Source organism: Plectropomus leopardus, chromosome 14 (genome assembly GCF_008729295.1).
Source record: "Plectropomus leopardus isolate mb chromosome 14, YSFRI_Pleo_2.0, whole genome shotgun sequence".
NCBI classification, from domain to species: Eukaryota; Metazoa; Chordata; class Actinopteri; order Perciformes; family Serranidae; genus Plectropomus; species Plectropomus leopardus.
In genome coordinates, this window is record NC_056476.1 from 22538167 (window position 1) to 22565811 (window position 27645).

Consider the following 27645-nt stretch of genomic DNA (forward strand, 5'->3'; position numbering starts at 1 on the left):
CATGGGACGACTGTAAGGAGCAAGAGAAGAAATCACCCAAATACAAGTAAATTTCCTAAAAATAAAAAAAAACCCTTTTTTTATACAGGCCTATTTGCTTTCATATTTTTGTTATTCCCTCTTCCATTTTCCCCCAACCCCCCTCTTTTTATGAAATATTTATTTTGCAAATTTTGAAATATATGCTATATTTGATTTTATATAAATGCTTATTTTAGCACTACAACTTTGATGTACCCAAACAATGGTAAACCATAGGAGCTACATAACTGTTCCTGTCTCTGCTCCTCCAGAGCATGTGGATCAAACCCTTTTTTTACTGAGTAATTTTAGATATTTTTTAGTCACCTAGTCCTTGTGCACCAATGCCCCTACCAAACCTTACCACTGAGGCGGGAACTATGCATTAACAAGTGGAAACACTATGGGGGAGCACACTTTGATACAACACTGACACAAGTACCCCATGTCTTAATAAGAAGTAGCAATGCCTCAATATAAATACTTCAATACAAGTACAGAAGTATGATCAAAATGTAAAATTGTGAAAATTTTTATTAATGGTTCCTTTAGTATTAAATTATTAGGCCTATATGATATTTTATTAAAATGGATGCATTAATGCACATTTTGCAATTTACAAATACAGCTGGTAAAGACGGAGCTATTTTTAACAAACTTTATGTAGGGTTTGTTTGTTTAATCTTTGGCAGTGTATCATATCTTATCATGGGTGGATCATGAGACAATGGGCCCTTGGGTACAGATATGCAAAGGACCCGCCACTTCTCCCACACATGAGCAAGGTACACACAGAATTTTAAGTAGTTCTGCTTCCTTTCTGTTGTTTTGCATGTCTTTGTAGGTGTAAGGCATCTTTTTGTGGTTTTGTGTCTCTGGGGTCATTTTGTGTGTTAATTTTGTTTTTCCTGGTGTTAGTTTTGCATCTATTTGTAGTAGAGGTGGAAATCACCCAAGACCCCCAATATGATAATATTGCAATATTTAGGTCACAATACAATGTAATTGCAATTTTAAATGTTTGCCAGTATGCTAACTATAGGAATAACAACACCTTTATTGTAGCAATATGTAACTTGTAGATTAAAAAAGTGATCGCTTTTATAGTTCTACGGCAGTATAGACTACCAAAAGTTTAATTAATATTTGTAACATTAATCATAAAAATATCAATGCTTGGAGTCTGTGTATCGATGCAGTTTTGACATGCAAAATATCATGATAGTATGCTGAATCGATGTTCCCCCCACCCTGAATCTGTAGTTGTTTTGCGTCTCTTTTAGGTTTTTTTTTTTTTTTGCCCTTTCTTGTCATTTTATGTTTGTTTGGGGTTGTTTTGTAGTTATTTGCTGTCTCTTTGAACTTCGTTTGCAATTCTTTATTATCTTTTTGTATCTCTGTGGTCATTTTGAGTCTCTTACTGGCTGGTACACATTTATTTGATTGACATTATGTATGTGACACTTTTGGCCCCTCCTAAACCTGTTCAGTAATCCATTCATGTGTTTAATAACTTTATAAATATCTCTAAAATGTAGTCCTGAAAACGTATGTGGAAGAATGAAAAAGTACAATAGAAGCACAAAAGTACAGGCACCTCAAAATGGTACATAAGTACAGTCATGGAGCAACTGAGTATTACATTTCACCACTGATGCTCACTATCATTGAAATCAAAATAAATCTGCAGAATATGTTGTCAATGGCACACAAATCAAAAAGTACAGCGCTCTGAATGCAACATGAATTCATTTGATAAATTCAGCTTGAGGCATAAATAAAACATTTTTTTTTGTTTTGTTATAAAACATATCACCAAATACACAGAATAAGTACAATGGCTGACGGTGGGTCATTTAGGTGCAGTCGGTTGCGATGCTTTACTCAATGCAATAACAAACAACATCCATGTAAAACATTTATTAAACTGCAGAGGTAAAACATTGCTTAAGCATTTTAATAGTATTTACATTTTAATGATGAGCACCAAGAGAGCAGCGACTTATTCAGCTACATCAGACAGTCCCAGTCTGTTCAAGCAGCATAGCGATCACTCTCCTTCCTGCTGTTGGCTCTGCAGTGATCCAACAGTTCCACACATCTAAGAGGCCACTTTAGAATAAGTCTGGGGCAGAAACTTATAGATATAAAAGCATCTTCAAAAACAAATACATAATAATCCAGCATCCATCTTCATAGACTGAGCCTTTAGTTTGAGTATATTTATTGTAAGTCTGTATGTCTCTCTGCCCCATCAGGGCTATTCCTGATACTGCCTCTCTGTGGCAGTGAAGAAATCCTCCAGGACGCTCCTCAGGTACTCGAAGGTGGGCCTGTCCTCTGGGTTTTCCCTCCAGCACAGACACATGATGTTATGCAGCCCATCTGAACAGTTTTCTGGCTTTGGCATTCTGTAGCCTCGCTCCAGGTTCTGGATCACCTCTGGGTTGGACATACCTGAAAGAGTAAAGCGATAAGTATGTTTTCAGCAGCTCTTATCTATGCTCTTTGTAACTGGATGACTTCATGAAATAATATTCGAATGGGCAAGAACAGTGAATAAGTATTTACCAGGGTAAGGAATGCGTCCGTACGTCACTATTTCTGTCAGGAGGATCCCGAATGACCACACATCCGATTTGATGGAAAAGGTGCCATAGTTAATCGCCTCGGGGGCCGTCCATTTGATGGGAAACTTTGCACCTTTGAACATGAGAGGAATGGCACACTCTTTAATTTTTGTGATTACATTCAAAATCCTTCCACAAGAAATACACCAACAAAAACCTACAATGTGTTGGGAAGGTTACTGAAATTGAATAAGTTACTACTTATCTTGTTAAAAATGTAATAAGTTAAATAACTATTTTAATTAATTCATCAAAGCAATATAATGTATTACATTTGGATTATCTTTCTAACAAATGTTTGAAACAGAGCAATAGAGCTAAAAACATACGTGCATAACTGTTGCACTCAAATTTGTCTCAGCAGCTTTGCTGACCTGCATTGTCCAAAAATATGCCAAAAGAAGACATTCCTGCATGGCAAAAAGATGTAAAGCAACACAATATGTAACCCCTTTCTAATCACCAACATTTTGGTTAGTATTTAATTTAATAACAGATTTCCTCTCAGTAACTGTATCAGAACTACATTTATTTTATAATTTAATCACTGTAACTAGTTACTTCCCAACACTGTCTATACAACATTATTTATGGGCTCAAAAGAACATGTGCTATAAGATTTTTAGGAGGTGGTGTTACCCTCTCTTGCTGTGTATTCATTGTCCTCAATCAGCCTCGCCAGTCCAAAGTCAGCAATCTTACAGATGAGCTCACTGGACACCAGGATATTGGCGGCTCTCAGGTCTCGATGGATGTAATTTTTCTCCTCAATGAAAGCCATGCCATCAGCCACCTGCAGGGGGCATCACATCATCAGACAAGCCCCATACAACTGTGAGCTCAAGCATGACCTGAGTTTGATAGATCTGTGTTATGCCTTTAAAACCTGAGTAAATTGACTCTATTTCTGTCACAAACATGGGAAGAAAGCAATGAGCAACCTAATAAAAAATGGCCCAAAAATGAGCAAAAAATTAATAAAACGTTACAAACAAATGACCTGAAAAAATTATTTAAAAAAAGAGAGAAAGGTTAAAAAAAAAAAGGGGGAAAAAAGAGGAAAAAGTGAGTTCTGATTTTTCTTTTCTTTTTTTTTTTTCTTTTTAAACAAATCAAGCCAATTTTGTCTGGTTTCAGAGGTTTAATGATTGTGAAAGGCATCTGAACGCAACACAAGAAAACTGATTTGGATCCAGGTGTTACAGGGTTAATATTGTGTAATATTTGCGTGTCAGACAAATGAGCAGGTTTGGTGAACTCCCAAATCAGGGAGTTTACCACTTCCCCAGGTCAGTTTCTTATATCCTTTACCTCTGTACTCCACCCAGGTACACACAGCTGCTCTACTTCCTGATACTAAAAGCTTCAGTCCCGTCTTTACCGTCCTGCAGACTGTCTGATTGTTCCAGTGATTGTGTTTCTGATTCAGTGAAATACTACATGAGTCATTTCTACAGAGGCAAACCTCAAATTGATACTAGTGATACCCTAATGCATGAAGCAACTGGTGATTGAGGTATCTAAAGGAAGAAGAGTCAAGATTTCCGCAGAAGTCACCACCCACAGTTAATAAGCATTTGTTTCACTTGTACGCCGACACTTTCTACTTTTTGCTGGGTCACTGTGGTGTACTTTTCAGACATAAGAATCTATCACACAGGTGCGATTGGCCCTGAGGGTCCTGTCAGAAGCATGAGATGTACGTATGTCTGTGTTTTTAATAAACTTCCACCATAGGTTATGACTTCCCCACCAGACATCTTGACACCTCTTTACCCTCCATTCATTTGATTTTGGTATAATTCAGTCTGAAACCATTATTTTGCATTCATTTAATTAGGTTACCCAGGCTCCCTGTACATGTACACACATCTTAAGCATAAGTCATAAGGACGTGGACAGAGTGTCCAATACTGCGGCAAAGCAATGTCATTAATCACTTAAGTTTTTATGGTCTGTCACATGATGGTTAGAGTTACCCGCTTAGCGCTTTTACCGCAAATGCTATTGGTGCATGACGACTGACTTGAAAGCATCTTTCTGTAAAATATGTTCACCACAAAGTTCTGTGTTAACTCTACCTCTCTGCGCCAAGCTCTAAGGCGTCGGAGACATTGCCTACTCCAGATGAAGACTCGCTTGTCTTGTTAGACTTTGAAATTTAAGTCTGTCTTCCTGTGGTTGAGTTTTCCATTCCCACACCCACAACGTGCTGACATGGGAGTCAAAAGTTCCTTTACTAACATGTAACATTTAAAGGATGTAGATGTGGGCGTGATCAGATTTAGGCATTTTTGGAAATACTCTCATTCACTTTGTGCTCTTAGCTAGATAAGAAAATTGATGCCACTCTCATGTCTGCATGTTAAAAATGAATCCAGAGCCAGTAGCCTATCTTAGCTTAGTTTACGGGGTTCTCACAGCTTAAGACAAGTTATATTTAGGACTTTTTAAGATGTTTTTTTTATGTCACCAGATATTAAATTTAAGACAAAAAATTGAATAAAAGATAGAAAATCAAAAAAGCAGTTTTAGTTAACATAAAGGACAATTTTGTCCAAATGTTTATTGTAACATAAAACATTTAAACACCTTTTGGATAGACACAGACTAGCTGTTTCCCCTTATTTCCAGTCTTTGTGCTGCCAAGCCAAGTTAGCAGTCTCTTGTCTGTACCTTCATATTTAACACACTAATACCAGACTGGTATGAATCTTTTTAAATGCCTCTCAGCAAGAAATAAAGTAAGTGTATAACTCACAATGTCTAAGTATCCCTTTAACTTACAAAACAAAATGCAGAGGTGGACAATTTAGGTAGACTAAAAACTTTACTGTCCTCTAAAACAAGCACTCCCAGGATTCAGTGGTAAAAAAAAATCACTAATACATTGTATTTACTGTAGTCTATGTTATCTGTCTTTTTATATACTTAACATGCTTATTTGTAAGCTAAAACTAATGTCTAATAAGACTAATGTCATAACGAGGAGGGCCACAAATCAAATCCTGTTTAAGGCCCCCAAAACATGACTGCCAGCCTTTGTATTTACAAAAATAACTTTCATATTGGTGACAGTACACAATGTTTGTCACCATGCCAGAGATGTGACAGAGCATCTTACCTTATGTCGATGAAAGGCAGCGAGACGAAGTCAGATAAATAAGCGGAAAATCTGCATCCCACATTCAGTTTCAGGTTTTGTCACCGTGCTCTTATTAAGACATTTTAGCTGAGTTGGCACTGTGGCGAGCAGATAAACGATGTAAAACAAACAAAAAAATGTTGGTGAATTTGTCCCCTATTTAGGCTGCCTGCCTGACAGTAGCACAGTTCATCATGATACACATGTATACCTGCAAACACACCCAGACAGCTCTGTTGTTATTGCATGATCAGTGTTGAGTGTAAGCCTCATTACATCTGTGGCCAGTTTCCTTTCTGTGAGGATCATGCTGAGAGATCAGGAAGTCAAAGAATAAATGAAAGGGAATCTGGTAAATGGAGTATGGAGAAAAGAGCAGAGACACATATAGTAAAAAACAAAAAAAGATGCCTTGCCTGAGATGCCATATCGATCAGAGTATTCATGGGTAAACTGCTTCCCTCCGTTGTTTTCAGGTAATCCACGAGGCTACCTGGAAAAAAATGACATTCAGGTCTTCATAAAAGCTCTTAATCATGTTTTTATTCACTTAAATGCTAACCGAGTTATATATTATTTATCTCTCAAACAATGTCAACCTCAACAGGGGCAAGCTATTTCTGCAAATAATAAACTAGGTTACTACCACCAGTACATCCTAAAAAGGACAGATGCATACATTTGTTCTCTGTATTGTTTTTGAAGGAATTTAGAATTTAGGATGATAAATAGGCAGAAATTGAATATATAATAAGTATGTTTTCTTAGTGTGTAGTCACCTTAAAAAAAGAATCCTTTTGTTTTTGTTACCTTAAAATGAGTCGACTATATTTACACAGGGAGCAGGTTCTCGTCTACAGAGACTGCCTTGTTGCATCTCTACTTTTCTACAGTAGCCCATTATAGAAAAACCAACCACTGGATCCAGTTGAGGCCATTCACTTGGTCAAGTTTTGACATTTTTTTCACTTTTTTTTCATTGGCTAGTGTAATTAGAATTTGTTTTGGAGAGTAAGAGACCTCTGCAGATAATTTGACTCGTAAAAACTTACCGTCTGGATTTTAAGTTGTCAAAAAAAAAAGGTGAGCACACATAAGCAGGTGCTGTGCTTACAGCAGTCTCTGGCATGCTAAATAGCATCAGTGATTTATGACGTGAAACTGCTTGAAGGTCTGGATAAAAAAAAGGTGGGCAGACATTCGGTAATTAGGGAGAATAAGTGAGTACACAATGCACTGGGCTAGCGACCCACTTCTGACATGCCAAGCAACCTAGGAGAAACACTGATTTGTTACATGACACTGCTTTATTCATTTTTTTTACTGGTTTTAATCCCCCATGCCTTTATTTTTTAGAGGACGAGACCTCTGCGGATAATCCTAGTAATAACCTCGTGAACAACAAACACTGAAGAAATTCTGACTGGGAGATGTTTGGGCTGGTTTTAATCTGCAATCCTTACTGCTATATCCCACGAAATCCCCCAAAAACCTAACACACTGCTCCTTTAAGCCATACGTCGAGAAGACTGAGGATATTTTCCATGGTCAAAAACATCATGACTGACACTGACAAAAATAGACACTTGGACCAGAATAGCAGCTCAAATCAGGGAACATAACACCGTGAGGAAGTACACAGAGCATCAGTCAAGTTGATTCATAGCTTGTGACAGCAGACTTTGTGTTGAGTTTGATTAAGACAGAACAATACGTCTGCACACCAGCCAACCAAGTCAAACCAAAGGAAATACTTTGCGAGGAATGACCGTGCCAGGAAAGAGGAGGCCTTTGCTCCTCCACTTAAGTCCGGAAGACTGCTTTTTGAAGTTTGAGAGCCAGAGAAGCGCTCTTTGTCAAGGTCACAAAGGAAAGCTGGGATGACACGCCTGTTATTTTCCATCATTGTTGACTTCGGTAATAATTATACAAAAAAAAAAAAAGAGGGGCACAAACTGAAAAGATGGGAACTCCGAGCCATCCTTTCTCTTGACAACAGAGGCAACAATTGTGTCCTGTCCACACGTGGATCCCAGACAAAGAGGCAGCCTCATGTAGAGCCACTGCTGGTGGTTTACAGGCCACTCATACAAGACCATACAAAGGCACTCCATTCAATACAGCTGGAAGGCTGTTGCTGTGTTTGTGACTGCATCTCTATGCATTTTGTTATTCTTCCTCCCAGTGAAAAAGAATCGCAAAGATACTGGATCACCTCCATATGCATGCTACATTTTGGCGCAATAAACCATAACAAGGCATATAGAAAGATGTTTGCAGCTGTCGCCATGACCCCGTTTTATCCCAACATACTTTGTTTTGTGAGAGGATCCAGTGGCAAGATGCTGAAAAAACTGCCATTGTTACAATATGTTTACAACCACATGTGTCTGTGTTTTTGTCTGTGGATGCAAGTACGCAATACAGACTATGGGAAGTAGCCAAGTATCACCAAGGGGTCTCGATGAACAATAACCTGGTGAATCACCCTCTCCTATTTTAACACCCCTCTCGTCTCAGACCTGCCAAGAGACACTTCCCCTCGGTGAGTAAACACCAGTAACCTGTCTGGAAGGGGCCCTGAAAAGAAGTGAAAGTTCATGTTTGCTTGGAAACATTTTCGCACAGAGCGGCGAATACAGGGGAGTTATGGGGAGAAGCTGAAAATAGCCTATCAGAAGCCAGGCCACTTCAGTAGAGCAGCATGCTTTGGAAGGCAAGACTCATGACTTAGCTCCCTTATTTAGGTTTGCTCTCACAGCTGCATTCATGTCCAATAAACCAGGGATGATTACCAGGTGTTGTTCCAGTAATGTGCAGATCATATCATATCGTTTATCAAGTGCTGCTGTGGTTGTGTGATTAGAAGGTGTACAGCGAATTCAACAGAGTTGCTGGAGTCTGAAAAAACTATGACTCATGACAGTGAAACACCCGCGGCAGGCTAGTCTTTTGTTCAAGCATGTGCTCTGGCAACCAGAGTCCAATACCAGATCAACATGTTTGATCCTGACCATCTACGACATGCCAATGCCTATAAAACACTCCAGGCGCAGATCTTACCCTGATGCCTTTGGTGTTCAGGGTAACAATGCAGGAGATTAAGAAAACCCAAGTTTTGGACAGGCTTAGACATATTCAAGGTACCTGAACTGAACTGAAAGGAGCTGGTATAATTACAGAACGATTTCTTTTTAGTTTACTTTTCAAGGAGTACTCATTTCATGGAAATACCCTGGGACCAGGTTTTTCTTTTCTTTTGATGCGTTCATTGATATCTGGAATTCCCTCTCGATCGTTGGTGTTATTAGTAAAATGCCTCAGGCTGTGACACATAAAGGAAATCTGCCCACCATTTTCCATGTACTCTGTGACGATATAGATTGGCTCCTGGGTAACAACAGCAAAGAGGCGGACGAGGCGTGGATGCTGCAAGTTCTTCATCATGTTGGCCTCTGCCAGGAAGGCCTCCACCGACATTGTGCCGATCTTCAGGTTCTTAATCGCCACTTTCCTGTCATTATTGTAGACACCTGAAAATATACATTTAGACATCAGTGGGTTTCTGAAAGGCACAGAGACTCTAAAGCCATGATAGCAGCTTTGGTGCAGTGGTGCTTTGAGCTAAATGCTAACATCAGTACACTAACTGCTGCTGCAGGCTGATGAAGACGTTAGCATCGTCCTGGTTCCCTCAAAAAAAGACTGGGATTTTTACATTGAATTTTGCATGATTATTCTGTGGTAAACAAAACTTCATGATACTTGCACGTATTCTTTAGCAAGAAAATCTTCACAAAAACACCACTTTTATGATACTTGAAGTGTAAATGCATCGACAGAAGTAAAAAGCTAACGTCAGACTAGAAACAAACTCCACCGCGGTCACATGACTTTAACGTAGTCAACACCACAAGTGTGTAAGCCGCATGCAGCAGGTGACACTCTGTAGTCTCATTCAGTTACAAAAAAAAAAAAACACTGACTTGAGTGAGTGCTAAAATGTAAATTCATTTCCAGGGTTTTAGGACTCATTCCTGCACAATTCTATAACAATACTAACATGCTAATATTTAGCTTATGTTCACCATGTTCACCATTTTAGTTTAGTGCGTTAGCATGCTAAATTTAGCTAATTAGCACTAAACACAAAGTAGGCCTACAGAGGGGAGGATGATGTGATTGTCATTTTGCAGGTATTTGGGCACAGTAAACAAAGGCATTGGAATTTTAATCAGATTTTGAAGTTAAATGGAAGAAAAGTTAAGAAATCACCTTGACGGGAAATAAGTTGAGAGTTGTCAAGACATTTAACTTAAAACCACAGAGTCAACGACATAATGGTGCTAAAAGAAAAGGGGACCGCCAAAGTCAGTAGGATTCATTTTTTGGGATCCATGAGAGTCCAAATACCAAATATTGTGCCAATCCATCAAGTAGATGTTGAAATACCAAAACTGAAAAAATGACCTTCATGCTGTATTAAAGAAGACTTGAGAGACCATAATTTTTTTTTACCTTTACCTTACCTTTTTTTTTTTATAAACTTGTGTACAATCAGACTTTTCTGGTGGCCTTCTGTATTTATTTACTTAGTTATTTATTCATTTTCATTAAAATCTCTCTCCTCTATTCATTTTGCTGCTGTTACTCTATTTATCTGTACCTTATCCTTCTTGTGTCCTGTCCTTACCATCTTTTAATGTTTTGATCTTTTCATTTGTTCATCTATCTCTTATTCATGTTTTTATCTTCTTGTCTTGTTTTATCCTCACTGACGTGACGTCTTCTTCTTGTATTATGTCCTATATTATTTTATCATCTTTTATTGCATTTATTCTTATATTTTCTAAAACTTTATTAATTTAGTACTTTAACTGACTTTTGAGATCTGTCTGTTTTATCACTTTTTTCGCTTCATTCTTGCTGACCTTTTGTAAACACATTTTGTTCTTGCCTTTCTGTTTGACTGTTCTAGACCTTTCACTGTTTGTTTATTTTCTTATATATTTTATATTATTTATTTATTATTTATTATTATGAGTTCCTGCCTTTGCTTTGTCTGTCAAAACACGAATTACTATTATTATTATTATTATTATTATTATTATTATTATTATTATTATCGTTATTATTATTCATTTTTATTATTATTATAGTTTTTATTATTATATTATGTGGAAAAATGCATGTTTAAGGCAGCTTTTACACAGTCTAGAGTAAAAGTGAACCAGGAGAGTTTTCATCTCACCTTGAATTAGTCATAAACACAGTGATTGTGTCATGTGATCAAATTTGTGCTAAACTAACAACAGTTCCACATTACTCGCGTGCAAACAGCATCTCATTCCAGATCTGGTACACTAACACTCCCCTATATCCTGTCAGTGAAACCCACAGCCAACCAGTTCCATCTTCAGTCATGTGACGCACTGAGCACCTACTGTACACCTCAGACCGTGCATGAAGCGTAACAATGGGAACAAATTACACTCACTACTCAAAGCAGTCCTCCACATCTTTTATCTACAGCTCAAATCTTCTCTCCAGTGTCGCACATTTTCATTTTCACTAACAAGAATAAACACTTTATAGCGGGTGACAGTCACTCCCATTATTCAACCTTGAGCCAATGTTTGGATGAGGATAGAGAAACAAATACAGTGCCAAGACTGCATGCAAGAAGCTTCTGTAAATACAAAGTGGCTGTGAAATGACTCCCATGGTTGGCAGTGTTTATCTCTAATACAGTGGTTTGTTTGGGAGGCTGAATTGTGCTGGCAATAAATACTGGAAAATGGAGGGGAAATACTTGTCTGATTGAATAATAAGAGGGTAGTGGCACAGATTATTTCAGCTGATACCCTTATGATCAAAACATTTTGCCTTGTTGTTTGACTTATTACTAAACAATGACAATAGAGATTCATGGAAGTATTCTTAAGAGGCCTTTCCTCCAATCCATGAGCTCTTTGGGTATTTAGATTTATGTTGTTTGAGTGATGTTGCGTAACAGGGATAATACTTCTCATCATTCTCCAGTTAACCAGCTCATACAAGCCTACAATTAAGACTGCATGAGGAAACTGTTCTGCATACGCTGCAGAAAAAAAAACCTGGCTTAAGACTTTCTAGCAGCCCACAGCTTGATTGAGCAACTGGCATTTGTACATGTGGTGTATTGGTGCAAAATGGTGCAAACCCCTAAAAATGAAACTAAAATGTCCAGTGTGCAGGAGCTAGTTGCATCTAGCAGTGAGGCTGCAAGGCAGAAACTACCCCAATGTGCCAAACATTTAGGAGAAACATTGAGGCCAACACAAAAACATGCAAACCTGGACTCTGTGGAATGGACCTGCTCAGTATATTGATATAAACTGTTCATTCTAAAGTAACAAGAAACACATAATTTCTCATTTTCAGGTGATTTTAAACTAATGGGGAAAAGGTTTTGAATATTATTGTAGATTTCTGCCAATAGATTGCCCTAAATCCTGCACACCAGACCTTAAAATGATTGAATTTGACTTAAGAAATCAATAATATCCCCATATCGTTGTCTCTGTCACTCACCCATCCAGACTTCTCCAAACTGTCCTGCTCCAAGCCTGCGCTGCAGCTTCAGCGACTCACGTGGAATCTCCCACTCATCCTGCCACCAGGGCTTCTGCGGTGCCTTTGACTGACACGGCTTCATGAGCTTTGTGCACAACCCATCTGCATCACCTGGAAGTCAAAGAGATCTTAGGTTTAGAATTCTGAGATGACGAGCCAACGGCAATCAGCTATCTTGACTGACAGAATAATTAGGATTTTTTAAAGTGTGGTTGTGTAAGATACTTTTACAAAGTCAATGCATTATCTCCATGGATGTCGGCACACACCCCCAGTTTGGAGAAGCAGGTTGGAGTCACATACAGAAGCTAAGCAATGCACTGCTTTGAATGGGGTCAGCAATTCACCTATTTTAGCCACCTAAAAAAGCAATCAATACCAGTTTAAGTGTATGCTATACTCAAAGTATATTCACTGCTTTGCCTATGTGAGGCCTTTATATCACTCTCTTCAAAGCCAGACTCCACTGAGAAAAACAGTGATTTCATGTCGCTGAACAAGGGAGCTGCAGTTAGTTAGTTTGTGTTATGGTACTTTTTAACAGCAGACATTTTGACTTGTTTCAGCAGGAAAAGCACGGTGAAGTTGATAAAATTAACAGTGGCTTATTTCCATTCAGTTTGCAGTAAGCTATTCTTGTGAGCCAGCATATACAATGCCAGGACCTCGCCTAAATGGAATGCGGCTATTATTAATGTTATTAAATACACCTGTGCTTTCGTACTATGACATGTCAAAATGTCTGCTGTGAAAAAAAGGTTAGCTGTATGAATTTGGTGTTTAAAGTGGTAAGTTCGGATTCACCAAAGTCACAGAATAATACAAACCTACTAACTGATCAAGGCAGCAGTACAGCAGCTCCCTGTTCACTGAGCTCAAATTACCGTTCTTCTCAAAGGAGTCAGGTGGGTTTGAAAAGAGCTTAGATGTTGAACTGAAGCCGTTAACAGCTTCCCTGTTAGAAGGGGTTGTCTGATGAAAAGATAAAGGTGTGAAAATACTTCCAGTGTAGTCTACACTTAAACTGTTACTGATATTTTTAAGTGAGCCTTTTGCAGGTGACTAAGATACATTATGCTGTTGACTCCATCCACAGCAGTGCATTGCATTAGTTCTGTGTCAGAATCAGATGACAATGGATAAGAACCTCATACAACCCCACTTCAAAAAATCTGAACTACCCCTTTAATCTCCTCATGAGGCGGCACGCACGTGAGTGATGCTGGACAAGCTCCTTCAGAGAGTTAAAGGATATCTTGGCCGTGATGTAGAAGCCGCCGTTGTCCATGTTGCGTATTCTGTAGTGCTTGACTCCTTCTCCAGAGTTGTGGTCCAAGTCCCTGATTGATAAGGAGAATGATCCTGGAACAAAGAGAAAGCGTGATCTATCATGAAATTATGCAGAGGTCAACTAAAATATCTGAAAATCGAGTTGTTTAAACATGGGTTTGAAGGGCTTATGTGTAGCATTTATCATTTAATCAATACTGTATTCATTTCGGTGACTGGTCTAAGTATAGATTTTTTTTGCTATACAGTACAAAAAATGTTGATTTATGACACATCAAGTGCAGTTAACAGTCTTTGTTTTACTGCATTTGCAACAGAATGGAATGAACTGAATGTGAATTACAGCAGTAAGGAAACTGAAAAGAAATAGATGATGTGAGTTGGGAAGTAGAAGGGGGTTTGTGTCAAATGGGATTTACTCCAGGAACACTGCCAGTAATAACAAGACTGAGTGATGTAGAGGATGTCAGTCATTCTATGCATTGTCTCACTTGTATAACTTTTTTTTAATGTCTAAAAATGCTACATGTATCACATTTAAGCAAATGTAACAGTGGGAGGTCACACTCACACACACAGGAACTTTCAAGAAGTGGTTTCTTTCAGAAAGTGTTTATGAGTCAGTGCCATGATGACAAAAAGATCACCTGGGGTTGTCTCGCTCTCTCGAATCAAGAAGGAGCCCTGCGTATTCCCAGGAGCGAGGAGCAGCCTCATGGCTTCGTTTCTAGATATGTTCTTAAAGAACCACCTGCAGCACAAACACACAGTATGCTTCACACATTGAGCTAACCACTTCCCTTCCCTCTGGGACACAGAACACATGATATAAGATGGGTGTTGCGGTTGAGTAACATGGTGATGAGAACAGTGTCGTTATGTTTCCTGTATGACATACGGTTCAGTCTCCATTGTGGTCATTGCAACAAAGTTGAATGGGATGTAGCCCTGCTGGCCTGTGGTGAGAGACTCGGCCAGATACCACTCTGGATCATCCCTAGATGTCGAAACAGAAAGCAGTGAGTTTGTTTTTTACAGATCTGTGACGGCTCACAGCAGTCTAGACTTTCAGATTGGCCGAGTATACCTTCAGAAAGCAGTTTCAGCAAGCCCCCTGCAAGCAAAAGGGTTCTTTGCAATGTATGTGATCACTGCATGAAATAAACCGCAAGAGACAGGAGAGGCGCTCTCTACAAGCTACATACAATATTCAACACATTGAACATAAGAAGGTAAAGCACAGCTTTACAAGATATTACCCCCAAATATGAGCAAGAAATTAGCAGAAGTTAAAAGAAAAGCTTCTGAAAATGAGCAAAAAAGAAAAGTTAACAAAAAAAACCCAAAAACTAAATGATCTGAAAAAGCACTTAAATAATATCTAAATAGATTTCTGTAACATAATTTTAAATATATAATTATAATAAATATATATGTAATTCTCTTTTTCAAAAATTGTGTTGGTTTGTTTTTTTTTTTAAACAATTTTTCTAATAATTTTCTCACTCTGTCTTTCAGGTAATTTTTCTTTCAGAAAGTGTGTTTATGAGTCAGTGCCATGATGACAAAAAGATCACCTGGGGTTGTCTCGCTCTCTCGAATCAAGAAGGAGCCCTGCGTATTCCCAGGAGCGAGGAGCAGCCTCATGCAGGTAATGTCCTGCAATTTGCAGGACATTTCTTGCCAAGTTGCTCACTGCCCTCTTTCCATGTGTTTGAAAGAAACCAAACCTATTTGTTCAGGTTTCAAAGGTTTAAACCTCTGAAATTTATTGGAGGAACAGTTCTCCCTAAAATTAGAATTATTAATCCAATTTCCATATTGACTTTTTTTCAAGGACCCTCCAACCAAACTTTTAAAAAAAATTCAAATTCAATTTATCTATTATTTTAACTGTTCCATTAAATTGTCAAGTTTGTCTTCTTATATCATGATATTTTGCCAAAAAGAACACTAAATTTCTGTCACTTTATAAGTAAATATTTTTAAGGTAGTTTTATAACACATAGAAGTTACATTTAGTAAAAATAAAAATATTTACACTTTAGAACCCCCCCCCTCAAAAAACCCCCAAAAACCTTGTGTAATCGTAACGCCTCAATATGTCATTTAAGCCTCCTCAAAATTTCCAGACATATTACAGAGGACATGACCTTTATCTCCTCAGAGGTAACTTTGACCCTAACTGAAAGAAAAGAAACTCCATTTGGTGGACCACCAAATAAAACCAAATAAACCAGTACCCTTAAGATTTTCACAAATGCCATCTTCAAAAATAAAATAAAAAAATTACATTTTTCCAATAGCTAGTTACCCGAACATTTTATAGCTAAACAATTACATTGCAGTTCTGTAAGAACAACATTGATATGTTTGTTTTTATTCAATAGTTGACAGTAGAGAGAGACAGGAAACATCGGGGACATGCAACAAGTCCCCGCTCAGAGGAGTGAATGCATGTTATGTACCTTAGATCATGAGGCCACCGGGAAGTACCAGATTTGATTTTTGGGGCTTTGAATGATAGTTGATAATATGCTCAGGCATTATCTTGATGCATACATACTGTGGTGGTCCAACACAGTCACATGAGGTTTCAGGTGCCGTAACAGTGAGTAGATAGTATATGAATCGCTCTCTGAAATATTATCAATATTATGAAATATTATCTTTTTATCAAGCTTTGCAATATGCAGCTTACTTGTTGAGGATCTTGAGTTTGTCTCCCTTCTCAAAGCCGAGGTCGCCGTCGTGGTTGGGTTCATAACTGTATATGGCCACCACAAGGTTGTCTGCAAGAGGAATATTGTATGTTTTTGTCAAATGAAATATATCTGAAATACATGGGATTCACTTTTAACTCACAAATATGAGAATAAAAGCTAATATGTGCTAGGTTTGGTGTGTATTTTTGACGTATGGCTGCTGCTAAATGCTCAGTGGAAATGGTGAGTGAAGAGAGTGAGCGTTCTTGCTAAGTCTTCCACGCAGCATGAAATTTGTGATGGTCACCCATTATCGATACTATGGCTGAAGGTGATGTTTACATCCAAAAACAGGAAGAAAACATGGGGCATGGGGGGCTAAACTAATATGGCTCAATTGGCTTTCTAATGTTTGTAATATAACTGTTATTTTATCCAGAAATAAACAATGATACAACGAGGTAAACAACTTGGATTTCTGCATGTTATACACATGCACACTATTGTGTAAACAATAGGGGAAATAGGAAATATTCCATATTGGTAAGGAAAATGCAAAATGTGGTAAAAAATAAAATGCAGATATCAGAATAATTTAAGGAGTAAGTAATGAAAAAAAGTGAGAAGTTAAAGGATGTATAAGATACAATACATATACTTGTGACATAAACATCTGAACATAAATCTATTTAAATTTTTGGGGGTCAAATGAAAAAAAAAAAGTATTTTTAATGTATTTCACATATATTTTCACTATGGTTTACCCACAATACACTTAATACTTATATCTTATGTTTGTACTACATTAACCTAATACTGCAATCTTGTTTTTCCACATTTTACTACCACTTAACGTTACTTTGCTTTATTACTACTAGCACCTGTCAATACTGAGACACACACAGACGCACAGAGAAAAACATGCTGTATCGTTACCTGGTAAAGGCGATGTAGGAGGTGAATGCTGTGATGGGTAGTTATATGGAATCAGCTGATCTGTGTACTGTTGAGGGAAAAACAAGATTAGATCCCATGTTATATTTAGGTTTCCAAAGAACAACAGAGGATTCACGCAGTATAACAGTGAACTACTGCATGTCAACATTCGCAGTAAAATATGTGCACATTTCTGGTTCATAACGCACGATGTCATCGATAAAAGTTTGGGTTATTATCCCAGACAAAACGTCTCCGCTCACACAGGTGGTTTTCTCCTTTATTTCTAATCTAACGGGGCATCTAACTCACGTGGAGGAAATAAACAACATTGATGGAATAATTAGTCTCCCATTTAATCACACACACAAAAGACAACTTCCCTCGAAGTTATGGAAGTTAATCAACTTTTCTGAAAACATACAATAGCAGATTGTACTTTTCTTAGTAATGGTTATGTAACTAACACAACATGAGGTGAACTGTGGGAGCCGTGTAATGTTCACACCTCCTGCAGTATGTGTGTGTCCTCCAGGTGGTCACTCAAATTCAACGACAATGAAAACCAAAACTCATTCATGTCAAACTTACTTACACACACTCATTCATACATGTATTGATTCATATGCAAATAAAAAAAAAACACAAATACGTGCCTTCACGTACAAAATGTTCTTTGACACTTACTGGATTGCATGACTGTGGAGGTATGGGACAGTTGCAGTGTTCACAGATTTCATCCAGATTCTCAATCCAGTCGTTGTCTGAATAGTCCGAACTGCAGTTACATCCCATCTTTTCTGCAATTTAGAGGTTGAAGTTGTTATTCAAAATTTTTTTAAAGGCATTAATGTTTTTACAAAATAATATATACTCATTTTTCTAATGGCTGATAAAAGTATTGTCTTTCTGCCGACATCTTTGATAGCTATAGTGTCCCCAAGTAAATATGGCACATCAATATGGGACAGTTTTCAGGTATCATGTGCTGCATTTTGTAATACGGAAATGACACTGTTGGCAAGAAAAAGAAGGGAAAAAAACGGCGCTTAAACGCGATGTAAACAGGAAAAAGATATGTTTGAAAAACAATTTTGGCTGCATTGAAACTTTTTTAGGTAGAGGACAATAACAACAACGTAAAAATGTTGGGGTTTCGGAAAACTGCTTCAATCGGATGTGACTGAGGGCCTCGCCTCAAAATGGAGTCTCAGCAGTGAATCACTAAAAACTAAACGCCTATCACCTGTAAAAAAGTTTTCAATTTTGGCACTGTTTTGACACTGTAGAATTCTGTCAAATAAAATCGCCTCCAGAACTGTGACAAACAACCACATTGTTACTGCCACTTTCAGCAAATCACATGCGTTTCAATGATCTAATTCTGCCTCAGACTTGAACAGTAGGCTCTATAAAATACTAATCTGGTATAATCCAACGTCTGCACGTGTTCTGTATTGTGTTTTACTGCACGAACCGGCTTTCTCAAGCTCACTCGGCTCCCATTGGGCCGCTCATTGAACAGGGTCAGTGGGCTAATCGCAGCAGCCGTGTGTCCCAGAGGCTCGGAGCCGTGAGAAGAATCTGGAGAGGCCTGACCCGGCAATAACAACCTCACCACTGTACTACTGAGACCCCGAGGAACGAATCACAGGAGGATCACCAGAGTTTTCTTGAATTATCAGCACTCCTACGCTTCTTGGCCGGCAGTCAGGGAGTCACACAAACAAAGTCAGCATTTTCCATTGAGGGGCTACCCTCGTCTTTTTATGACCTGCAGCTGAAGGCCTTTTCAAACAAATACTGACGGTTGTTATTGTTTGCAAAGTGTTATGAGTATGACGCTTATGTGAGGTCTGTAAGAATGACCGACGCTAGGGCCTTGGCTAATAAATTAGACCTGTCATAAACAAAGACATAACATTTACATGTTAAAAAAAGACATTTTTTTAGATGTTGCACCAATTTTGTTCCAGTTTTGAAGTTTTACATTCAGATTGTTTTTTGTGCTTCGCATCCGGTCACCATCATTCACAGATATAATCTGTCTAAAATAGACATGTTTGTGTGACAGCTATGAATTTACAAACATATAAATGTCTGCTTTGATCATTTTAAAAATGAATTAATAAGTCACATGTATTCTTTATTACAATGAGAGAGCATTGTATTGTTTCTATATTTAGTCCAATCTTTTTGTCATTTTTTTCATTACATTTTTGACTTTGACTTTTCTTTTTTTCAACTGTGATGATAACACAACCAGTAAATAAATATGTCTTGTTACTACCCTTTATGTTAGAATTATGCAGCAAAAAAAAAAAAAAATAGCTAACTGGCCATTACTTCTTGACCAGTTTTCAAAGTACAATATATTATAATATAAAAAAGCCAAAAGATCAAATCATCTACCAAATTCAAACAACTTCTCTGATTAAAGCAGAATAGTTTATATATCATTTTCGATACTGACAGGGAGATTTTAATTTTGATATCTTAGTCACACCTCTTTTCTTTCTCTATATTCAATGTCACACTGACAGAATCACAAGTTGGAAACTTACCTCTTGATATGAAATGTCTCTTAAAGCATCCAATGTCAGATTTCACATCCCGCCATGGAGATATTCTTTCATGAAGGGTTATCTTTTTAAAAAAGGAGCTATTTAATAATAAGAGAGTTTTTCACCACTTGAGCCACAGTGCGAAGATGTCATCATCCGCTTCTCTTATTATAACTAACTCAGCGCTAGAAGTGCTGATGTGTGTGTGTGTGCGCAACACTTTGGAGGAGTGGAGGAGAGCGACCCAGAGAGTTTCCTGTCGTTGAAAGGTTGAGGGTTGCTCTGCAAGGCTTCTAGCAGGTGCCTCACCATGCAGCTGTGTGTGTGAGCAGGGGGAACGTTACAGGCTCCATGGTAAAGGGGTCAGAGGACGGCAGCCTTCCCAAAACAAGTTTCCAATACAGTCTAAAAAAAGGGGGTGATGGTAGGCTGCCAGACAGTGTTGCTGTTATTTTTATGTATTTTACTTTTGTGTGTGACATCTGTGTGACCTTTAAGGTGAGGAGCACAAACGCAGGGTTGAGGTGGAGGTCCAGGGTTGTTAAAAAAAACAAAACCCTGTACGATAGATTATTTAAAACAGCATCAGATTGATCTTAACAATATAATTATTATTTGTGATTTATAATATTTACAGTGGTGATACACATAAGGCCATTTTGGCGATTTGGGACAGTTGTGTTTCCCTTGTCATGGGTTCAGGCCTCAGATTTAGATAACAGGGATTGTTTAGTCAGTTACACATGTGGTTTGTGTCTTTGTGGCCAGCGAATTCAAAAATAGCCTCTGGCCTTTGTTTTCTCAAGTTAAATGCAAAAAAAAAAAGTTAAAATCAGTGCATGACACCCTCACACATCATCATTTTAAACAGACTCTTTGTTGGAGGGTCACATTTATTCCTGAGAGGAGACAGGAATTTAGCAAGCCTCTCAATTCGCAATGTCGCATTTGTCGCATTTGTCGCACTACTTCTCAGACAACTCTGCTGTGGGCCACAGCTCATCTCTTGTGGTGAACGGCTGCTGCTACAGAGCGCGCACCGGCAGGAAGTCGGTCCAAACATTACAGGAAGTGCACAGACATGTGTGCTCAGAAGACTGCCACACAGCATAGATTAAAGTCACACTTGATGAAACCACCTGAGCTCACTCTTTTTCCGTTAAAGCACATAACTGTGAGAGTGTACATTTAAGAGGGTGGGTGAGGTAGTTTCACTTTTTTTGACAGTGATACATGTTAAAGTAGTTGAATGAGCCCATTTCAGTAAGATAACACTCATTCTATCCAGAGTTGGAACGTAACTAAGTACAGTTACTCAAGACTACTAAATTATAACTTTGAGGTCATTTACTTGAGTATTTTAATCTCATGCTACTTCCTACTTTTACTCCACTACACTTCAGAGGGGAATTTAAAAAAAAAAATAAAATATTGTAGCTTTTTCTCTGCTGCAATTATTCGATCATTTTATTACTCTACAAAGTAAGATTTTTGCGCTCAAACCATGCTAAAATATACAATTAGTAAATTTATCAGCAACTAATCTTTTAAGTCATTTTTAAGGCAAAAACTTTTCATTGTTCCTGCATCTCAAACATGGGAACTTGTTTATTTTCTGTTTAGTTATTTTCATTAAAGGCATCATGTTTTTGGGGCATCCATCTGTATGCCCATCCCATTCTTGTGAACGCAATATCTCAATAACAGCTCGAGTAGATTTTTTCAAATTTGGCACAAATGTCCACTCAGGCTCAATGATGAAGCAATTACATTTTGGTGGTCAAAGTTCACTGTAACCTTGCCTGCATCTCATTCTCTTCAACGTGACATCTCAAGAGGGCCCTCAGAGAATATCCTCAAATTCGGCACAAACGTCCACTTAAGACCATGACAGGCCAACCCCACATCAGAGAACTAGCAGGATGAAAGCCCCTTACTGTGTTGCCCTCACATTGCCATGTCTCTGCCAAAAAGTTGCAGAGAAACATACCAAACCAACAGCCAACAAACACAGGTGTAAGAGGAAATAACTTTCTATACCAGCAGACGGCGGTCAACTGCAGCAGTCATTCAAAACGGAAACCGAAGGATTGTCATGGTGCTAGCTAGCCAGCTAGCACATTAACAACACAATATTAAAAAGAAAAAAAAAGACATATTTACCGTGCGGCTGTAAACAACACGAACTATCAAGGAACAATCCTGTTAAGACCTCAATGGCTAAAGAAAAACTAACTTACCTCATATGAAAAGTTTGATACGGCCAAGCTCCCTCTTAATTTAAGCTTTTTGTTTATACTTTTCACTTCCGTAAGTCTGCTCGTGCGCTGCGCCGAACAGCCAATCAGAGTAGACGGGCTCCACTGTTGATTTAACATGATGAGTTTGCGGGAAAAAAGCCCACGAGCGTCCACGAGAGATAACGGTGCAGGAGACCGTGTGGCGACTTACCGTCAGCTTGTTGTGTTACAACCTTTCGACTCAAGGATGAACTGACTTAAATTTGGTGATCAAAAGTCACTGTGACCCGAAAAAATGTTTTCCCCAGAACTCAAGATTTCATGCGCAAATTAGGACATACAACCCAGAGGCAGTAATTCAAGCTGAAATACTAAATTATTTTTTTTTAAAAATGCACTGACCGAGTACTTTTTTCTGTAATATTTAAATGCATTTTCTTAATTGTACTTAAATACTTTTGCTTAAGTAACATTTTCACTGCAAGACTTTTAATTGTGTTTTATGGTGTGGTATTAATACTTTTACTTAAGTAAAGGATTTAAATACTTCCTGTGACAAATGACAACATTTTATCAGATGCAAATTCCTTGTTAATATGATAGAATAATACCATGGATCAGCTGGCACATATAATTTAGAGATAAGCTTTTGGCAGGCATTGTGAGCCTTTAAGGGTATTCCTAGTTTCCCCTCTACCACAGCTGTCACTGCTTCAGAAATGTGGTTGGAAATCACATTCTCTTACGCAATCAAACTGAGATATCATCAATATGCAAAAAGTTTTCCAACTCTCCTCCCACCCACTTCACAATGCAGGTGCTGGTCTCTTTTATGTGAGCGGATGCAGGTTTTGTTTTACAGCTAATGCTTACTCGTATACTCTTTAACACAGTCTCTAACCAATTCAAATATCCCACACTTTTAAGCTTGTTAAGTTTCACAACAAACTGTCAAGTACCAGTTCCTGCTCACTGGTTGATGTGGTATGATATGGGGAAAAGGTCAAGTGAAACTATCTGCAGGGCACAGCTGAGTGGCATGAGAAACACAAGTCTTCAGAGCTTTATTATAAAAGCATTCACTGGAGAATGAGGCCTCAAGGTACAATACCTCTGTGCATTTTCCATATGATATTCATTTCCAATGTTCAGGTCTAGCGTCATATATGAGGTCATCCGTGTCCTGAAGTATGCCACATTAGGATCATGTCAGCAGCCCTATGCTATGCTCTCGTTTCACACAGTGGCCGCACTCTGCCAAGGCATATTTGGTTTCTTGTTCAACTAATTATGTCCAACAATGTCTGTGGTTCTGCACATCCCTCTGGGGCCCCATTCTTATGCTTGGATATTACACCGGGTCGTGAATGTCTCGTGGCAGGAAAGAAGAGACTATTGTGCAAGATGGCTTTAAGACTGAGGATGGATGTGATGTGAGCACGTGGTGACATGACCAAGATAAGATTAATAGTAGATTGTGCAAAGACACATGCACAGAAGCAGTCCAAAGCACATGTTCCAACCACATTAAAATTCATATTTTAAATGCTGAAAAACACAATTTACAAGCGACATAGATAAGGTAAAGTCTCTTTAACACTGTGTTGAATTTGGAAGAAAAAAACATTTAAGGCATTTTTATTTCATAATCGTTAGTCAAACAGGTACATTCATATTACAGGAGCATAGTTATAATATATTTTTTTTATATTTAACAGAATCAATGCCAAATATCACTTAACAAAAATATCTCAGCTGTTACTAATAATAATAAGCTATATAATAAACCCATTAAAGTTACAATTGGTCACTGTCCAGCCATATATAGTTTCCAATCTGTGCTCTGCAGCGTCTGGATATGGTAATGGAAAACAAAATGCTTTAGGCACAGCCCCCTGGGTCCTGTCACTGCAGCGGTGAGGTTATGAAGATATATTTGGTTTGTGAAGAACAGGAGGAAAAATGCTGGAGGGTGACCTCCCACTTTCTTTGAACATATAGACGGGACGGTATCCTGATGAAAGCTCCAACAACTGGAATATGTTGCTGTATTAAAGGGTATTAGTGTTGGTAATTATTTCCTTTATCTGACGAGATATACCACCGTCTCACTTTTTTATTTCAGTCAACTGTTTGGCGCTTCTTTGGCACAAGTGAATCTGTGTTAAAAACATAATTGAATATAAGATATTGAACATAATGCCCGTTTTACATTTCAGTCTATCTCTAAGCCTTCATCTATCTGCTCTAGTTACAGTAACATGACTGAGTCAACAGCAGAGCAGGCCGGGCTGCGTCCAGCAGGAAGGTGTGTCTGTGTTAAGGGTGTGTGCCCCTACAGGTCTGCACACTGAGGCTTCCTCATGCATGTCAAGCAAAGGTGCACAGTCATTTTCCTGGGCACCAATAGCTGGCATCCACCCTTCACTCTATCAACAGCTCCCAAGGAGGAAGTAAGACTACCAAGCCAACACAAACACAGACAAGGCCATGGGAACATCCTCAGTAACATGAACACGGGCTTTAACACAGTGAGAAACGTCTGGAGTTGATATTCATCTTAGTGAGGCCCAGGTGTTTGAGTGGCGTGGACAGAGCGAAGGCCGCCTTCATGGGGATGTCGCACAGCAGGTCTGACTCCTCGCCACACTCCTCCAGCTCGTATGTCGCATCGTCCAGCATCTCCTTGTGGCGGTCGCACACCTGCTCCACTTTCAGCCTGTGGATTTCCCCACGCAGATGGATCAGCTGACGGGCCAGACGGTTGTCCTGAACCTGCATCTCCCTCTGAGGAGCCAGCAGGTGAGGGTTTTTTTTTGGGGGGGGGTTAAAAAAAGAAAGTGAGCGTCAGTGAGACACCAGAAAGTATGTGAAGGTTGGATTTATGAGTCTTATCATAGTTTTTAATCCTCTTATCAAAGTGTGTAAATCCCTGGCATGTGGATTATGAGGGCTGCAAACTGTGAGAAAACACACATCATGTTGTTGCACAGACTATTTCTTTGAGCTGTCAGGACTGCGTGAAGTCAGACGTGCTATCTTCTCATTTAGGTCAGGCATTCATGCAGAGCAGCTCACTGACACCTGAGAGGTGACTTAGCGGTATAGTAGGGAAATATGCATCTATTTCACACAAACGCACAATGTCGCCCCCAAGAGAAGGGGACATGCCGAAAATAATGGAGGGTGATATTACCGTCTTTGAAAGACTGTGGTCTGCTCATTTTTTAAGCTAGTGCAAAGGTATCTTGTAAAACTAGACATCCTAAAACTAGAGGGCCAAACACACATACATGAACCAGAACAGGCTCACCAAAGGGTTAAATCTGAGAATAGGTTCTGTGGGTGCCCACCACTCTCCCCTAAATTTGAGATGGCTTGTTCCCAATAAATGTTTTGTTCCTTTCAATCAATGTTCCCCTTCAAATTAAAGCTGAATATCTGTCTTTTTAAAGGTTAAGTGTGTTTGCAGTGTAATTGCAGGCTTCTACAGAGAGTCACATTATCCGCAAAGGTCTCTTTCTCTCCAAAACACACAGATCAGGCGATTTAAACCTGTAAAAACACGGAATTAAGCATTTCCATTTTACAAATCAGTGTTTCTCCAGTGCTGCTTGTTGCAGATGAGTTTCTAACTATGGTGGCTGATGCAAAAAATGCAAAAATGACAAATGAAAAAGTCAAATGGCCCTATATGGAGCCAGTATGTGGTTTGTCCATTCTGGGCAACTGCAGCAACATGCAACATGACATCCATAACTGAAGACCTGCTCCATATGTAGATATAAACTGCTCATTCTCAGGTAACAAAAACATGATTCTTAATTTCAGGTGAATATACACTAAAGAAAACATCTGTAATTTTAAATTATATTATATTTTATCATATTTTTGCCAATATTTCCCCTAAATCCTATACATTGGACCCAGAAGAAAAATGACAACCAGCCTATTAGAAGGGCAATAAATCGCCTAACATGTACAGATAGATAACACATTAAAGCAGGATTGTTGTGGAACTCAAAATATTAACTGTGCTCCTACAAGTATAAACACGCCAGATAATTAGTACTGACACAGTTTTCATCTACATCAGGAAGTTCCTGAAATTCAGTTATGGCTTGTGGTTTGAGTGTACTACCCCAAGATTGTCAGTGCCACCCCTAAGACAAATTTCTGTGGGCGCCGCTGCATATGCATAAAGCAGATTTTGCAAATAACTTTGGTTTGACAGGCTCTTTGCAACATTTTCTATGCAAAGATGAATCATAATTTTTCAGTGTATTAGATCTTGCGTAAAATTAAAAACTTACTCACCAGCTCTTTCCTCAGAAACTCCAAAGCATCATCAATAGTATCAAACCCGCAGATGTTGCGCACAGACACCTCCGAGTTCTCATTTCTCAGAAGAGCAGGCATGGACACGACCTGTCCTCCAGATCCCGGGCTGTCTGCAGGGCAAGTCTCCCTCCACGGCCGGCTCTGCACGCGCTCCTGCCACTCCAGATAGGACGGTCTGCGAGTCTGCAGCTTCAGCTTCTCTGTGAGTGCTTTCACGCTGTCCAGGTCCTCCGTGTCCCCCTCAGAGGACTCTCCTCCAAACTCTTTGAAATCCATCTGCGCAGAGATGAACGCGGTGTTCAGGGATGTGGGGCTCGCTCTCAGCTGGGCGACTGGAGCGCAACAGGTCCTCACCTCCTTTATAGGGAGATAAGAAGCAGTGACCGCCCATCCCGCAGAGGACGGAGAGGCCGGATCATTTAGAGGATCAGTTTTTTTTCTTTTTTTTAATATAAGGAAGTTAAATTTTCTCCAACTTCCTTAACACGTCATAACAAAGTTTGTCACTTGTTGATTGAAAATACAAAGTAAAAGTAACTATGCATTAATAAAGCAGCAGCAGCAGCAGCAGCAGCAGCAAATAAGCTACTGGACAATTATTTTTGGAATTTGGAGGTTTTTCTACATGCAGTTGGTTACTCTCTTTCCACTACATCTATTAGACTACTTGATAATAATAATAATAATAATAATAATAATAATACGTCTAATCATAGCTTAAGTGGTAAAGTAACTTTATGCATTTATGTATAATATGTTACTTTTAACCTCACCAGTGATTGACAAAGTCTTCACATGCTTTACTTTAGAAAAGGTAATATTGAAACAATATAGAAATACTCCATTACAGTTAAAAGATGTGCATTAAAAAGGTATGGGAATATGTGTAATGGAAGTTAAAGAAAGACCCACGGGGAAGGGGCAGGTTAGGGTTGGGGAGCTTTGAATAGATGCAGGTGTATTTTCTTTCTTTTTTTTTTTGTTTCTCTGTATCTATTGTTGGGCTGTTTAATATGATACAAAAGTTATTTATTTATTCTATTTGTAAAGGGGATGTAAAATATGTATTTCATTTGTTATTATTGATATTTATGTCTATCATATTGACAGCAATTATTGTTTGATTTATACCCGCAAGTAGTGTGGAAAATAAATAAA

At 38.6% G+C, this 27645-nt stretch overlaps 2 protein-coding genes across 3 annotated transcripts; both read right to left on the bottom strand.

Annotated features, from left to right (window-relative positions):
* Positions 1 to 1384: 1384 nt before the first annotated feature.
* lck (LCK proto-oncogene, Src family tyrosine kinase) lies at positions 1385 to 22220 on the bottom strand. 2 transcript variants are annotated; one of them, XM_042500168.1, is made up of 13 exons: positions 22147 to 22220; positions 18030 to 18142; positions 17343 to 17409; positions 16403 to 16493; positions 14600 to 14698; positions 14349 to 14452; positions 13624 to 13773; positions 12370 to 12522; positions 9150 to 9329; positions 6213 to 6289; positions 3291 to 3444; positions 2593 to 2724; positions 1385 to 2478 (listed from the first exon to the last, which is right to left on the bottom strand). In XM_042500168.1, exons 2-13 carry the CDS (start codon positions 18135 to 18137, stop codon positions 2282 to 2284), a joined length of 1512 nt encoding a protein of 503 aa, XP_042356102.1. In that variant the 5' UTR covers positions 18138 to 18142; positions 22147 to 22220; the 3' UTR covers positions 1385 to 2281. The 2 variants fall into 2 exon arrangements, with proteins under 2 accessions (XP_042356102.1, XP_042356101.1); XM_042500167.1 differs by lacking the exon at positions 22147 to 22220 and adding an exon at positions 19907 to 20120.
* A 961-nt stretch (positions 22221 to 23181) lies between these two features.
* Positions 23182 to 26870, bottom strand: fam167b (family with sequence similarity 167 member B). The gene is made up of 2 exons (XM_042500844.1): positions 26464 to 26870; positions 23182 to 24933 (listed from the first exon to the last, which is right to left on the bottom strand). Exons 1-2 carry the CDS (start codon positions 26761 to 26763, stop codon positions 24670 to 24672), a joined length of 564 nt encoding a protein of 187 aa, XP_042356778.1. The 5' UTR covers positions 26764 to 26870; the 3' UTR covers positions 23182 to 24669.
* Positions 26871 to 27645: the final 775 nt, after the last annotated feature.